The following is a 14,778-nucleotide window of genomic DNA, read 5'->3' as shown; positions in this document are numbered from 1 at the left end:
TAAATCCAGCCCGCAGACGGTCCAGGAATCAGTGTGTTTTTACATGAGTAGAATGTGTGCTTTTATTTAATTTGTGGGGCATAGGAATTTGTTCATTCCCCACTCCCTCAAAAAAATATAGTCTGGCCCCCCATAAGGTTTGAGGAACAGTGGACCGGCCTCCTGCTGAAAAGGTTTGCTGACCCCTGCACTAGACAAACCAGCCCCTTCACAAAGTCAACAGCAGCAGCTTCAAGAAATAAGAGCTTTACCTTGGAAATGCCTAGGCTACTGAAATCAGAACATTATTATTAAAGTGTGGAAACAGAATTATCTTTAAAACTGTTGAAATTTATCTCTCACACTTATACTCTCATAGGGTTGCTGGAGGCCAGACAAAATTGGTTTAGTGGTCTGACCCAGCTCAGAGTTGTCCCACCCCACCCCCCGCAAGTCTACACTGCTGTGAAACTGATTTAACACAACAGATCCTTCACACATAATGGGTGACATATATTTAAAGGTAAGCAGTGCATACATATGTACACTTTGGTCAATGTGTGAAGTGGTCCTTAGTGACAAGATGCCACAAGTGTTCATGTGTATGCCTTCATTTAAGAGGTAACAGGATATTCTACATAAATCTCAATGACTCTAAGGTATGAAAAACTTACAAATTTTTCAGGGGATATATTTTCCTTGGCAGTTATACTTTCTGAAGGTTTGCGAACAGCAAGAACTCGTCTGGAACGTACCACTGGAGGGCCAGTAGAAAGACTAAAGGAAAAAACAAATATATGAACAGGTTGACTTCGAATTCCAATTCACTCCATTCAAGAATTTCACCACTTGCATTCATTTTCTTCTGTGTTACAGGAATACAAACATACTGTACAAATACAGCTCTACAGGTACATTAAAAAAAATTATAGGTGGTATAACCCGTATTTTAATAAACTAGTTTTTGTTTATTTGTTTGTGCCCCCCCCCCATTAGGTTTTATTGTAATTTCATTGGTGTTAGTCGCCCTGAGCCTGGCTCTGGCCGGGGAGGGTGGGATATAAATAAATTATTTTTATTATTAAAGCATAAAGAAAGATCAATGAATTTTCTTGATCATGAAATTGATCCCAACATAGAATGCTTTTAAAACAAACTGAGATCATTCTGTCTCCTGCTGAGAAATTAGTTACACACAGTTACCTGGTACTCGCATTTTCTGATGCAGATTCCTCAACAAATATAGAAAATGTCAAAGGATTCACTGCAGAAGGAATCTCAAAATCTGTGGAGAGGAGAGCCAATAGACTTTAAAAGCTGTTTGGAATTATTTGAAAATATACTTTTTACTGAACACATTGCAAAGGTGCAGTGCAATCAGCCAATTCCAGTAGCCCATCTTCACATCAGCTGACCATCTAGCTCACCAGCAAGTTCCACGATAACAGTGAGGATGAAAACCTATAGCAGGAAGCACATGGTATCCACTAAAGAAGTTATCAAAGCAACACGTGTGTGAAAGAATGCAACTGTTTCAGCCATTTTATGTTCTGTTTGTTGTAAAAGGTTTAGAGCTTTCTGTGCAGGAAGACAAGAAGTTCTTCCTATGACACTTGACACACAAAAGGAAAATGGCAAGTCTAGCAACTAGGGGGAGAATAAGCAAAGGTAATTAGGGGGAAATGAACACACATAGAATCTACTGTCCTGATTAGTGAAAAGGTTGCAAGACAGAGTAACATGATTAGCTCAGACTAGATGTTCTCTTGGCCTAACTTAGGTCACATGCTTACAGTTTTGTGGCTCTCACAGTGGCTAGGAATAGATTGTTTTAAAACAAAATGGGTTTGTTTTTAAAACTGTAAATTCTACACTTCTGTTAAACAATTTAGATAAACATGCTAGCTCCTACAGTTAATCTACAAAATGTATTTGAGCTAAAGGAGACTTCCTCTTGTCAAATGAGGAACCAACTTTATTCATTTCATGTATTTACACTCATTTTCATCTGAGGAAAACAAGCTGTTCTACTATGACCAGCAACTTTCAAGTTTTCATTTTTGCTTGCTGCTTTGTTTTTGTGAGGGTGAGGATGGATCAAAGCAAAGTAAAGCAGGAAGGAACAATACTGGAAAGAAGAGATGGGTTGCTGACTTCTGTGTGTCCAGGGCCAGACTGCCTTATAGCAAGCCTTCCAAAGCTGTAGGCCCAGAATCAAAGAGCAAGCAAGGCTTTAGACAATTAAGTATCAGTAATTAGTCAAATATCGGTCACCCAAAAGAGATTAAGCATAAGTAGACATAGGGGTCAAGTGACGGGGGGGAATTGAGAAGTAGGGGGAAACGAGAAAGAAAGATTAGAGGCAGTCTCAGATTCTATTCCATCAGGGTAAAGAAAAACCTCAAAAACAAGTAGGCAGACACACACTGCCCATTGCCCCCTCCTGCTGCTCCTCAAATGATTAAAATTAGCCTCAGTCATTTAACAGAGTGTGCATACTGCTTAATTGTAACTAAAACCTCTAAGTGGTTTTATTGAACACATAGGAGGAAAGTCAAGAGACTTCCTTCAAGCAGGAGCCTACGAAAAAACTTACCGCTAGAACTTGATTTCTCATGTGGAACATTTCCAACCAGATCAAGATTGCTATAAAGAAAGAATTGGATTTAAAAAAAAATACAGGGCACCGTTCAGATCACAAGAGCAGACAATATAGTAAGCCACCCCACACCACTCTGAAACATATTTTGAACTGGCATATCATTTAAATATCTGACAATTTAAAAAAAGAATTTTCTTTTCTCCAGAGCCAACTCCCACTTTACCTTTTCAATGAAAAAACATCTGAAAGGCATTCTTCAACAAATGCTTCATCATCAGCCAGAGAGAGCTGTCTTTCCATTAAAGGATGCTTCAGAATCTCAGCCTCTGTCTTGTCAGAAGACACACCTGCAGGCTCCTGCTCCACTACTTGCTGAAATAGTTGAAGAGAACAATTTGCTCACAAACCATACTCCAAATTACGTTCCATATGCTCTAGAAAGGCCACTGCAAACAAATAGCCTACCAGAAATTAAGGTGGGATATTACCTGTGCACATGATCTCTGCTTATCATTTCCTTGCTGCTCTCTCCCCATCTTCTCCAACTCCTCAATTTTCCTTTGTAACTCAGCTTTTTTCTGTGCTAAGGCCTGTAGTTCCTCTGTATGAAAGAAGGTAACAAATCACCACATATTCTCCACAATAGAAGCACAGCTAGAAAGACCACGTATAGTCCCAACCCTTTTCCCAGGTTGCCCTGTTGTAGACTTGGGGTGGGAAAGGGACTGCACATCTGAAACACAAGGCTCCCAACCAAAAGAAAAGAAAATGGACGCTAGTCCCTTGTCAAGTTTATTTCCTACCACCTGCAACATGCAGTGGAACTCTGTTGTTGACTAAGTTGAAACACATTTCTCAGAGGAGAGGGAAACTGAACTGAAGGCTGCAATGATCCTACACAAACAAGGTTGCTGAACAAACACTGTAAGGCATTTACACATTGAGTATTCTAGAGTAAAGAGAGGGGGAACATACTTTGTTCTTCCTTGACTAACTCACCTTCCATCTCTGTTTTTTTGTTTAGAAAGAGGATTGTCCCAAGGCATAGACTTACACAGAAGGGCTTACTAGCAAACAAGGCAGGACACTACAGTGCACTCTGGCCAGCTTAGAAAAATAATCTACAGGACGAGAATTCTTTGAAGAAATAGAGTATTTGATGATGAAAGCATTTCCTTGACTTGTAACATGATCCAAAAGTGCTTTTCAACCAATTTCTTTCTAAGAAACTAGCACAGGCTCTGGAAATCTATACATTTTCTGACTAACATTAAGCAACACTGGACGATTTTCCTGTATTTGCCCATTTCTAATAGATACCGTCTCTTCTCTTTTTTGCTTTCTGTCGGTAGATTTCAGCTCTGATCTCCTCCAAGGAAAACTCCTCCACTCCAGCATACACTTTCTCTTTACAATACATTGGCTTTTCTTTCTTCTCCTGGCCATCCTGTTGATGGCTTTGCACACGATGTAGAGGATCCTCCTCCTTTCCAGGCTTCCAAGTGCTTAGTACACAGTTTATGCTAGACTCTATTTTACAAGGAGTCCTAAGGAGGGAAGTATGAAGCAAGAGTGAGGATTGGACCAGGTACTTAAGTGCAAACTATTAGGACGAGCTCTCTATCTAATGGGTATGGGATTATGCAATGGAACAAGTAAACAGGGTTGTAATTTTGGTATTTAAAACTGCCAATTATGTTAACACAAATATCACTGGGAAGTTACTGTCATGTTCAGCAAGCAAATGTTTGAAACCAAAAGGAGGAAATGGTGATATGGTAAAGCAACATACTCAACTTCATACGAATCAAATTATAAACTAAAATTTTACTATGTGTTCAGGAGCAATTTAAGGGCAAAATCTGTCTTGGTCATCCTGATAAATGCCCTTCTTCGTGAGAGGGACAGGACAAGTGCAACACTTGCTCCTGCTTGATCTCTCAGCAACTACTGATACTGTTGGTCACAGTATCCTCCTGAACTGTCCCTGTGAGCAGAGGGTTGGTGGCACTTTGCGTTTCAGTGTTCTACTTCAGTTAATGGGGATTATGCACCCATGCCGTTGCAGTTGTTATGTGGGATGCTACAGGGTGCTATTATGTCCCCAATGCAATTTAATACCTATTTGAAGCAGCTAGGAACACTCATTAGGAGTAAAAGCTGATGACATCCAGCTCTTTCTCTGCAACATTTGAATCAGGAGAGGGTATGACTGTTTTGAACTGGTCCTGGATGCAGTGATGAGCTAGGTGCAGACCAACAAGTTGAAACAGAATTCTGTTAAGAGGAAGACTCTGTGGGCAAGTGGTTCTCAGTTCCAGGCACTCCCTCAGAAATAACAGGGGGGTGTTTGCGGGGTGGTGGTGGTGTTCTAGAACTATCCTTGTCAATGAAAGCCAACGTAACTTCTAGGGAAAGGAGCATCAATAAGTTGCTACACCAACCATGTCCTTTTCTGGACAGGGATAACTTGCCATTGTGATTCAAGCATTGATAACATCACAGTTGGGTAACTGATCCAGGAGCTGTGGCTGTTGCAGAAAGCTGTGGTCAAGTTGAGATTATACCAGAAGGAATTGCACCGGAAGTCAACTGCCTACTGGGCCATGTTCAAAATCTTGTTACTAACACATGAGAGCCCTCAACAACTTGGGGTCAGATTACCTGTGATACTGCCTGTGCCTTTATAAACCTATAAACTCATTTATTTCCCTATATGATAATTTAATCATAGCACTCTACAGAATATCACTGAGTGGGTATGTTACCCAGATTCAGGCATTTTCCTGCTATTTGTCCTGCATCCCTTTACCATGCATGAAGCATCATCAGTCGCTTTCGACATCTTGTAAAGACATACTTTTGTCCTGGCCTTCCCTAACCCATAAGATTGAACATTAGTTAATACTGAGTTTGTTTTTATTATACGAAGGCATAAAACCTACATTGTTTGTTGTTGTGCAGACTCTTCAACATATGGAGTAAAGCTGGGGACTGCAGCAGGGGAGACAGTAGCAGAATCCAAATTGTTCCGAGGACGCTAAAGGGAAAGAAAACCAGTATCAGTATGTTCACATATGACCACACCAGTCTGTCACAGTGGCCTTTTAGATACTTCCATCAGAAAAAGGGAACCCTGACCGTTAAGTCCAGTCATGAACAATTCTAGGGTTGCGGCACTCATCTCGCTTTACCGGCCAAGGGAACCGGCGTTTGTCCGCAGACAGCTTCCGGGTCATGTGGCCAGCATGACTAAGCTGCTTCTGGTGAACCAGAGCAGCGCACAGAAACGCCATTTACCTCCCCACCGGAGCAGTACCTATTTATCTACTTGCACTTGATGTGCTTTCGAACTGCTAGGTTGGCAGGAGCTTCCATCAGATAGCCCTTTACAAAAAAAAAGTGCACCATATCAGCCCTGCGAGCATTCCTTAAGAGTACCTAAATATAAAACCTGGGAAGCAATATCACTAGAGACTGAAATTTCTTCTTCATTAGTTCATTATAGTAAGATAAATCAAAGCTAAATACAAGGCAAGAGCCTTTTCTGTCCCTGTGTAGAACCCACTACTTTGAAGTTAAAACCATGACTTCAACCTTCTGATCCAAGCCGCAAAGTATACCTTGGGTTTTGCCTCCTATAGAACAAATTTCTTTTCCCCACATTTCCTCTTATGCAAAACAATGCACAGGACACATTTCTCGTTCAAGGATGAATGGCAAAGCGTTTATATATCCCATCTAAGGCCTAGAGAGTGAATAACCAGGAGCTGCAGGCTCTCCAGAAACCCAAGAGGTATCCCACACCCAAGGTTAAAACATCAGATGCTACCTGGTTTATGTATGCTAACCAGTGCTGCATGAAAAAGGATTGCAAGATAGATTTAACTACCAGGACATTAAGACAGGAAATATTCAGACCAAAAACTTTGAATGGTCTGAAATAGTCAGAGAGAGAAGAGCTTTAGTTTTAGACTGAGCCCAAGATTAACATTAAGAAAACAAAGGTGAATTCCCCACACTCAAAATAAGCATTTACTTTTGAAAGATATTCCTACATAGGCACCCGTTGTTCCAACTGTAGTGGGAAGATTCACCCTTTTTCCTTACCCTGCCTTTGTTCCAAGGTCCTGCCTGCAGTTCATTCTCTTTAGCCTTTACTGCTGGCGGTACAACCCATGGCTGTGGTACAAGTGCAGGAACCTCAGCTCTAGGAACTACAACTCTGTTCTCATCAAATATGGCAAAGCCTGGGCGATGTGATGCTTGCTGAGATGAATTATGGAGTCTCTGTTCTTGGCTTGGAACTAGAAGATGACACTGAGGTTAAAGGTAAGTGTTCATTGTTCACATGTGAGACTTATTGTTTCTAACATAGCCAAGCTCCACTTACGCTTCAAAGCATTTCCTACACGGCTGATTGGCGCTTTCACCATTTTCTTTCCTCTTCCCTTCAGTTCTGCCAGTGTAGCTCTTTGGGGTTCAGAAGCAAGAGCACCCAACTCCTCTTCCCCATCAGCATCTTCTAGATCTTGCAAGGCCTGTCGAGACACACGGGCCTGGAACTGCCTAGACACAGAAGTAGCAAGTTCTTTGCAGTGTAAACGACATTACTAGGGTTTTTTTTGGGGGGGGGATTGCTTTCCGTATTCCCACAGGCCCAGTCTCTCTTGTGATAGGTTACCTGTGATGGGACTCTAGTTTATCTAAAGGCTCAGCTTTGAACTGCAACCCATCCTGGAATATCAAGTCAGCTTTCTGGTAATTCCCTCTTGCCTCAAGTTCCTCGGCCCAAGTGATGTAGAGTTGTGCCAGGGATTTGCCTATACCTTGGCTGTACATATAGCTATATAGGTCCAGCGGTTCACTACAACAGCTACCCTGCAAAATGCAATAGAAAAGTAAGGCTTTGTTGTATCAAAAGGGGGAGGTACAAATGTTCATTTTCAGAGCAATTCTAGACTTCATCAACTTGGAATGCTCTGCAGCAATATGGAACAAAACAAAGCACACTTCTAGTCCTTGGGGTCTCAGAGACATTGGACTATGGGAGAATGAAGTGTTATTTAAGCTATTCACTCTCATTCTGTGATAAGCATGATCACCAGGATACTAAACAGTGCTCAGTCTGACCTGTGCTCAACATTCAAACTAGCCCTCATCAAAACCTGAGAAGCAATTTTAAATTCAAATCATTAGCCCTTAGTCTTTTCTTTTTTTTGGCTTATTTGTTATTCTAATATTTTTATTTTTTGTAAGCTGCTTAGAGGTTTTATTGTAATCAAGTAGAAATTAATACGGTTATATTTACATATGGTTAAAACAATGTTTCTAAAGCAAGAAACATGCTTAGTTTTTAGATAATTCACACATGACATAGCAAGCATCCCTTCCTGGATGGAGAGAGAGGAAAAATGCTTCTTAAGAATCTACTTGGCACCTACAGATTTTTAAGAGATCACCATATCCCTTATATAGTGTGGGAGTTTCTCCTAAAGGTCCCAAAGAGATCAGAAGCCTGCTCCACAGTAATTAGGAGCAGGGCTTTCAGTGTATCTGCTCCTGTTCTGTGGAGCAGCATTCCTATTGAGATATGACAGGTGATCACTATCTATTACACTTTCAAGAAACAATTGAAGGCATTTTTATTCTGACAAGCTTCCCCAGTTGAGTCAAGAAGTCCCTGCCATGGGCATCTCCTTATTTTCCAATTCACCTGCTGTTATTTTTTGTACTGTTCTTCAGCCATTTTTATTATATTGTGCGCATTGCCTTGAGACATATTTCAAAAGTGATTAACAATCAACAACAAATGTATAATATATATAAACTACCTGCTTAATCATGGCTCCTTCTCAGTTTATTATTACATTTTATAGTTGCTTAGCATCTAGCCTGTCTCATGGCATTGTCATCAGTTTTGAAATGTACGGTTTTGATATTGTAATAGATACAGTACAAGAGATATGTCCTATTAGTATTAAAATCTTTTGGAAAACTAAGTAAGTCCAAACATGATACAGTTGGATGATTCAGAGGAGAGGATCTGTTACGATAATGAAGCAATGCAGCTGCAAAGTCCTAGCTTGAAGTGTAAACATGATGGGAATGTTGGGACTGCTGTGGGAACAGAGGGGCAGTCATTTCCCAGTGCGCAGCACCGGAATTACCTCAGAGTGTAATATGAGCTGTACAGGATGTACAGGAAGTTTTAGTTAAAACACTGCTGGAGTATGGAGAGAGCAGTCATGTTTTTTGTAACGCTGCAAAGACAGAAATAAAAGCATGTAAATACGTTTCTGTCTATCTCTTTCCCCTGCCTGGGGGAGGCAGGAAATAGGGGTGTGTTCTTCTCACGTTTGAGAAGAATCGCCGATCGAGACCTTGCCTGCGTCTGCTGGGGAATGCAGCCAGGGAGGTCAACAGGAAATCAAGCCGGGTGCCTGGACTGCTGCCAGCTTCTCCTGAGAAGGGCTTGAATTTCCAACAGGATCAACTAGGTAAAGGTTAGATTCCACCCCCCAATGAAATCTAACTTTTTTGCTGTGTCGCATGTGTCATTTCAGCATGGGCAAGAATTAGCCAGTGCAAATGAATGCACACATCCTCCCATAAATGGAGACAGTTCACGTGGAGTGAACTGCCTCAAGAAAACTCATGAAGTACAATAACTTCTGTGATGGAATAAGAAAGTCAACGCAACTTATTGGTGTTCAGAGCATAAAGTAACCTACTACAGTCTGACAAGGCTTAGAGCTCAGCAAGCTGGAACAGAATACACATGAGAATATTCAAATAATATATCTATCACTCACAAATTTAAGCCAGAGACTGAGATAGCGGGGGTCTTGGTAATATCTCTGCTGCTCATTCAGTGCTTTAACAGCTCTCTCCAAAACAGCAGAAAGGTTGCTCTCTTTACCACCTTGAGGAAAGGTTTGCTCTGTCCATTTAATATACCTAGAGATATCAGAACAATTATGAGCACAAGGAAATGACACCTCTATTTGAGAATTGCCCATGTTCTCATTTTATTATTTTAAGTTTTTTATCCAAAGATCATCTGAAAACCTCAGGATATAAATACAAAATAAAACAGAACAAGAACAAATAACAGCCCCCCCACAACAAACCAATAATGCCCCCCTTCACAAAAGCTTACCTGTCCCAGACATCTAGTGGATCATCTCCATTATAAAAGCGAATTTCAGATTCAAATTCCCTGGAATTAAAGTAATCAGTACTTAAGTAGCTAGAAATATATATTTACTATTTCTTAGTATAATTTTAAAATTAGCATCAGAGGTTTTTTCTCAGTTAAGTCTACTTTTCCTCACTATATACAAAGTATTTGATTAGCAAGATACTACATTTTGGAAAATTCTTTTTCAAAAGGTAGTAAAGATTCCAGATTTATAATAGTGACTAGCTTGTTTGAAATACTATTTTGAGGAGAACAGACAATGTTTTACTTGACTAACTTGTGCTGTTTGGATCTCAGGTAGCAGAGCTAGGAAAATTCAGATCAAAAGTCACTGAAAGTTGAAGGAGACAATACTGAACTAGATTGACCAATGGTCTGAATGAATACAAGATAGCTTCTTATAGCTGGCTTATAGTAGCCTATGTAAATATGAGGTTCCTGGATCCAGCGCAGATTCAATTGCTGGAATAGCCAGGGCAGCCTGGTAATGGCCCTATGGATCCTTAAGAGAACAAAGAGAGTGACTGCGCCAGAGGGGAAATAGGTGGGCCTCCTTTAACTGTTAGAAAGAAAAAATGCCAAAGTTAGGAGTCGTGTAAGCCCAAAGCTGGAAGAAAAGCTGCAGGCTGCAAAGGCAGAGAGGCAGCCATGTTTTATTTCTATTTGAATCTAAGGCCACTTAAAAACAAAGACCTTAAAGCAGTGGTTTCCAAAAGGTGTGGCACCCTGGGGTGCCTTGAATGATGGTCAGGGGTGCCTTGGGCAACACTGGCCCTCCATTCCTCTTTCCTTCCCTCCCTCCTCTGATACCCTTTCATGTCTCTGTCTCCCAAAGGCTTGCATGGCTGTTTGTTGCAGCAGCCCTGGCTACAAGCTCCTCAGGTGAATGTGGTGCCTCTGGGGCTGGCCAGGGGGTGTTGGTTGCCAGGAGCTGAGGTAGCCTCTGAGTAAGCAAGCAAGTGCGTGAGGAAGCCCAGCCAGCCAGTCCGCCAGCCTGGGAATGGACAGATAAATGGGAGGCCAGGCAGGCAGGCAGGCGCTGCACTGGACTTTCTTGTGCTTAATTGCGCAATGCCTGTCTAGGAGCTGAGTGCCCGGTGCTGAAGGAGAGCCTTTCTGCCATGCAGGCCCAGTAGTACCCGCTGCTGCCAATCAATGTAAGGTGCTGGCCTCACATTCTCCTTTGGCCACTCTCCGTTGAGCCACTAAGGCTGAGAGCATCCTCTTCCCAGGCCCCTGTGGGGTGGCAGGAGGAGGCATGTCCTCTTTGGGACAGGGGGGGCAGCTCAGAGACCAGGGGCAGCAGAGAGGCAAACAAACCATACTATGCTCACCGCTTTTGCTGCTGAATGGCTGTATGGCTGGAAACATCCAGCTGAGCCAGAGCTTCCTGTAGGGTAGCCATCACTCGTCCTTGCCTAAGAGGTTGCACATTCTCCTTGCTCAGCTCCCACTCGCTCCCATCCGAAGACATGGTAAACTGTATTTTATGCACACAAAGCAACAGTGCCTAGGTGCACGACTCCAGGATTACAAACCCTAGTGATAAAGAGAAATGAAAACAATGAGGATATTTGTGTGGAATGAAAGCAGGAATTCAGCTTGTTGGTATATTTCCTAGCAACCTGACAGTATACTTTTGCAGGCCACCCCAATCTGAGTGGTGCAAGATTCCAGGGGTTCCAGGTGCTTACCCTGGGTTCATGTTTCCTCAGAATGGGGACCAGAGAGACAGTCTTTAGGATATATGGCTTATTTATTTACACACACATATACAACCTGAGCTTACGGTGGAGGGGCTCACAGCATTAACACCCCAGAAGATATTGCTTCTCCCATAGCCACAGTCTTGGATTCCAGCAGTAATCGGGCATGTCTCTCCCTTACAGGCTTCCGCCTGCTACCTGCTTCTAGCTCACTCTTTCTCACACACAAATCTCCACTGTCTACTTGCGTGTCACAACTGCAAGCAAGCAAAAACGTGGGAGGAGAAAGAAGCGTGTAGGTTCTTACGCTCTTGCCATTCCCTTCGCGGGAGCAAACGGGTTAGCAAGAACCTCGCCCCTCCCTAGCGCCGTTTTTGTCCACCGGCTTAAGCGCGCTTAAGAACTGGCTCTCCACGCCAAAAACAAAAGAAAAGAGAGAAAGCAGAGACTCGGCCCCCCCCCCTTCGGCTTCCCTGCCCCGCAGAAGAACCGGCTCAGCTAAAGGAAAAGCAGAGCGACAACCGCTCACCTCAGCCTCTCGCACGGCCTGGGCCCGGGGGGGGGAGGCGCCTTCCGAGGGAAGCTGCTTCTCCGGGCTCCAGCTCCGAACTCTCCAGGCTCCTCAGCAAGTCTCTCCTCCGTCCACGTTCAAATATTAACCGCCGCACACACGAACACCCCTCACGAGACCCCGCTCCGCCTTATTGGCTGCCTCCGAATACTGCCGCCTGCCATTGGATGGTAGGGAATGCAAAGCATGACGGGTCCGCCGGTGCATGATGGGAACGGTAGTTTTCTCTGGGTGTCGCTTGAAAGCGAGGAGAGCGGGCGAAACGGAGCTCGCTTCGCAGTGCCGCCTTCTGCAGGATGTTCACGCCCAGCAGCACGCCCGCTATCTGAGCGAGAGAAGACACTTGGGAATATGCACAGTGGGGCTTCCTAGTAAGCAGGCGCAGGGTCCGAGCAGCGTGCGTGGTGCTTTACGGAGTACAAAAGAGCAGGTCCCTGCCCCGAGGACTTTGCCATCTTAAAGTACGGTACAGAGAAAGAGAGGGGGAAATAGTGTGTTGCAGCGGGCAGGGGCCAACACGGAAGTCAAGAACATGCCTCGTCAGGGCCGGGTTTAGGTTTGATGAGGCCCTAAGCTACTGAAGGTAATGGGGCCCTTTATACGTCCAGCTGTCCTTTGTCAACAACAAATTGTCGCTGTGTTTTGAATATATGCTATATCGTAATTTATGGACCTAATAGGTATCTAAAGCCATGTGCACATGCAGAATGTAGGCACCCTATACTGTATTTAGAAATGAGCAAACCAGTGATATTTTAGGGAGCAGGTAACAGGCGGGGCCTATTACTTTCATCATAGGAGCCTATACAACACAAAATACTGTTGCTGTATGTAGATTTTATTTGTTTTTTATCTTATATTTTGGAAATGTACATCCAGATTTTTTTTCTTTAAAATTTTTTGCCCCCCCACCCAAGAGAGTGGGGCCCTAAGCTACAGCTTTTTTTAGTTTATGCAGAAATCTGGCACTGTGCCTCGTGTTCGTGTATGGGGACACCTGAGCGCCAGGTTTGCACATATGTATGCACACACACGCTCTTGCGTTTTGCTCCTAGTGTTGCCAGGGGTGAAATATGTCGGGTGGGGAGAGACAGTGGCTTTCCAGGTGTTGCTCAACTCGCATCATCCCTGGCCATTGCCATTGGCTATCCTTGCTGGGACTGATGGGAGTGGCCATTCAGCAACGCCTGAAGGATCAAAGGACCCCACACACCTGAGATATGTGATTTTTTTCAGTGAATTAAGCTAAGGCAGGAGCTAGGGAGCTGTGGCAAACGCTTCATGGAAAGATGAGTAGTTCTTTGGGCAGTCTTTTGAATGACAAAAGCATTTCTGGGTGCAGCAGAACAATTTCCTGGCTCCACACTTCATTTCCTACTGCTCACTCATATGGTCAAATTAAATCCCAGAGAAAAGGAGTCACGGTTTAGCAGTATATATTGGGAGTAAATTACAGTGAATACTGCAATTGATGGGGTGGGGAAGAATGCAACTTTAGTTCTTTGTTTTATTTTATTTTAAAATGTTTTTGTTACAGTTTTTGAACATTACAATGTAAGCAACATGCAAAAAATAAAATAAAAAGGGAAATAAAATGGGAAAGAGGGGCAGGGGTAGGCATTCTAAGGCTCGTGGGCCACAAGCGGCTCACAGGGGTCGTTTAACCATCCCGTGAGCTGCCCCCAAACCAAGCTGCCCGCTCAGCAAATCCTCGCGTGCTGCACTAAACTGGTGCAATGCAGCGTGGTGACTCGCTTCTGCAGTGCTGGAAATTGCGTCTGCGCAGACTCTGGAAATCATGTTTGTGCAGATGCAGACACTACTGGAGTGAACCAGCCCAGGCGAGGTAAACCTTACCAACCTCTGGGATAAGGTATTTTGACCATATCAGTTGTTAATACAATTATACTGGACTGCCAGCTATGATTAGGATTGCCATATTTCAAAAAGTGGGAGCAAAGTTGTTGAGCATTTCCCACTAACTTTTCCAGTCCTGTAACTAACTACCTGACCCTTTAAACCTTTCCTCAAGGTCATTTGGGAAGATAATTGGGTGGTGCTGAGGGAGAAGCATACAGAAGTAAGATCTGATTATTGGAAGCAGGAAGTCAATCTCATTATTTATCTCCCCATGAATGATGATGCCTAGCCTTTATATCTATATATATTACATTGGAAGCACATTTTCCTCTCAACAAATTCTGGGCAGTTTGAGCAGGGAATGTACTTCAAATGTGCTTTGAAAGTATAGTATGTGGAGCAAGACATTTTCACTGTAGTTTGTTTCTTTGCCTGTCTGGCCGCTAGGTGCTGCTATTAGGTTAGGATACACACACACACACACACACACACACATATATATATATATATATATATATATATATATATATATATATTACCGACAAAATATTTTTTGTCACAATCTAGCTGCAAACATTTCCTCTTTCCTAAGACAAGTGTTCAGAACTGTACAATGTTCACCCTGTGGAATATCTCTTGTGAATATAAGGGCCAGTCCAGAATAAGGGGCCTGTCCATATGGCTATTGGTAGGAAATCATTATTAATCCAGGAGCACTTGGTGAGTTTCATGAAGCAACAGGTATCTCTTCACCTGACATTATGTCAACCATGTGAAATGGTGTTACAATAGTGCAGGTTGGTATCCCTTCTAGCACAGGAAGATGAGATCAGATACAGGATTCATATTTTTGAAA

The 14,778-nt window shown here is 42.9% G+C and overlaps 1 protein-coding gene across 2 annotated transcripts in view; it reads right to left on the bottom strand.

Annotated features, from left to right (window-relative positions):
• BUB1B (BUB1 mitotic checkpoint serine/threonine kinase B) overlaps positions 1-12,170 on the bottom strand; it is a 31,660-nt gene extending 19,490 nt beyond the window's left edge. For both annotated transcript variants that reach the window (XM_081886536.1, XM_081886537.1), the window contains exons 1-14: positions 12,021-12,170; positions 11,120-11,324; positions 9,744-9,803; positions 9,397-9,541; positions 7,266-7,462; positions 6,975-7,150; positions 6,692-6,888; positions 5,527-5,621; positions 3,902-4,128; positions 3,070-3,182; positions 2,805-2,953; positions 2,576-2,625; positions 1,183-1,264; positions 654-756 (exon numbers count right to left, since the gene is read on the bottom strand). In XM_081886536.1, coding sequence (XP_081742662.1) covers positions 654-756; positions 1,183-1,264; positions 2,576-2,625; positions 2,805-2,953; positions 3,070-3,182; positions 3,902-4,128; positions 5,527-5,621; positions 6,692-6,888; positions 6,975-7,150; positions 7,266-7,462; positions 9,397-9,541; positions 9,744-9,803; positions 11,120-11,259 — 1,734 coding nt within the window. In that variant the 5' untranslated portion in view covers positions 11,260-11,324; positions 12,021-12,170. The remainder of the gene's footprint in view (positions 1-653; positions 757-1,182; positions 1,265-2,575; positions 2,626-2,804; positions 2,954-3,069; positions 3,183-3,901; positions 4,129-5,526; positions 5,622-6,691; positions 6,889-6,974; positions 7,151-7,265; positions 7,463-9,396; positions 9,542-9,743; positions 9,804-11,119; positions 11,325-12,020) is intronic.
• Positions 12,171-14,778: the final 2,608 nt, after the last annotated feature.

This window comes from Podarcis melisellensis, assembly GCF_964234715.1.
Source record: "Podarcis melisellensis genome assembly, chromosome: 1".
Taxonomy (NCBI): domain Eukaryota; kingdom Metazoa; phylum Chordata; class Lepidosauria; order Squamata; family Lacertidae; genus Podarcis; species Podarcis melisellensis.
Note: the sequence above shows the minus strand (reverse complement) of the source record. Positions and strands in the feature narration are given on the sequence as shown.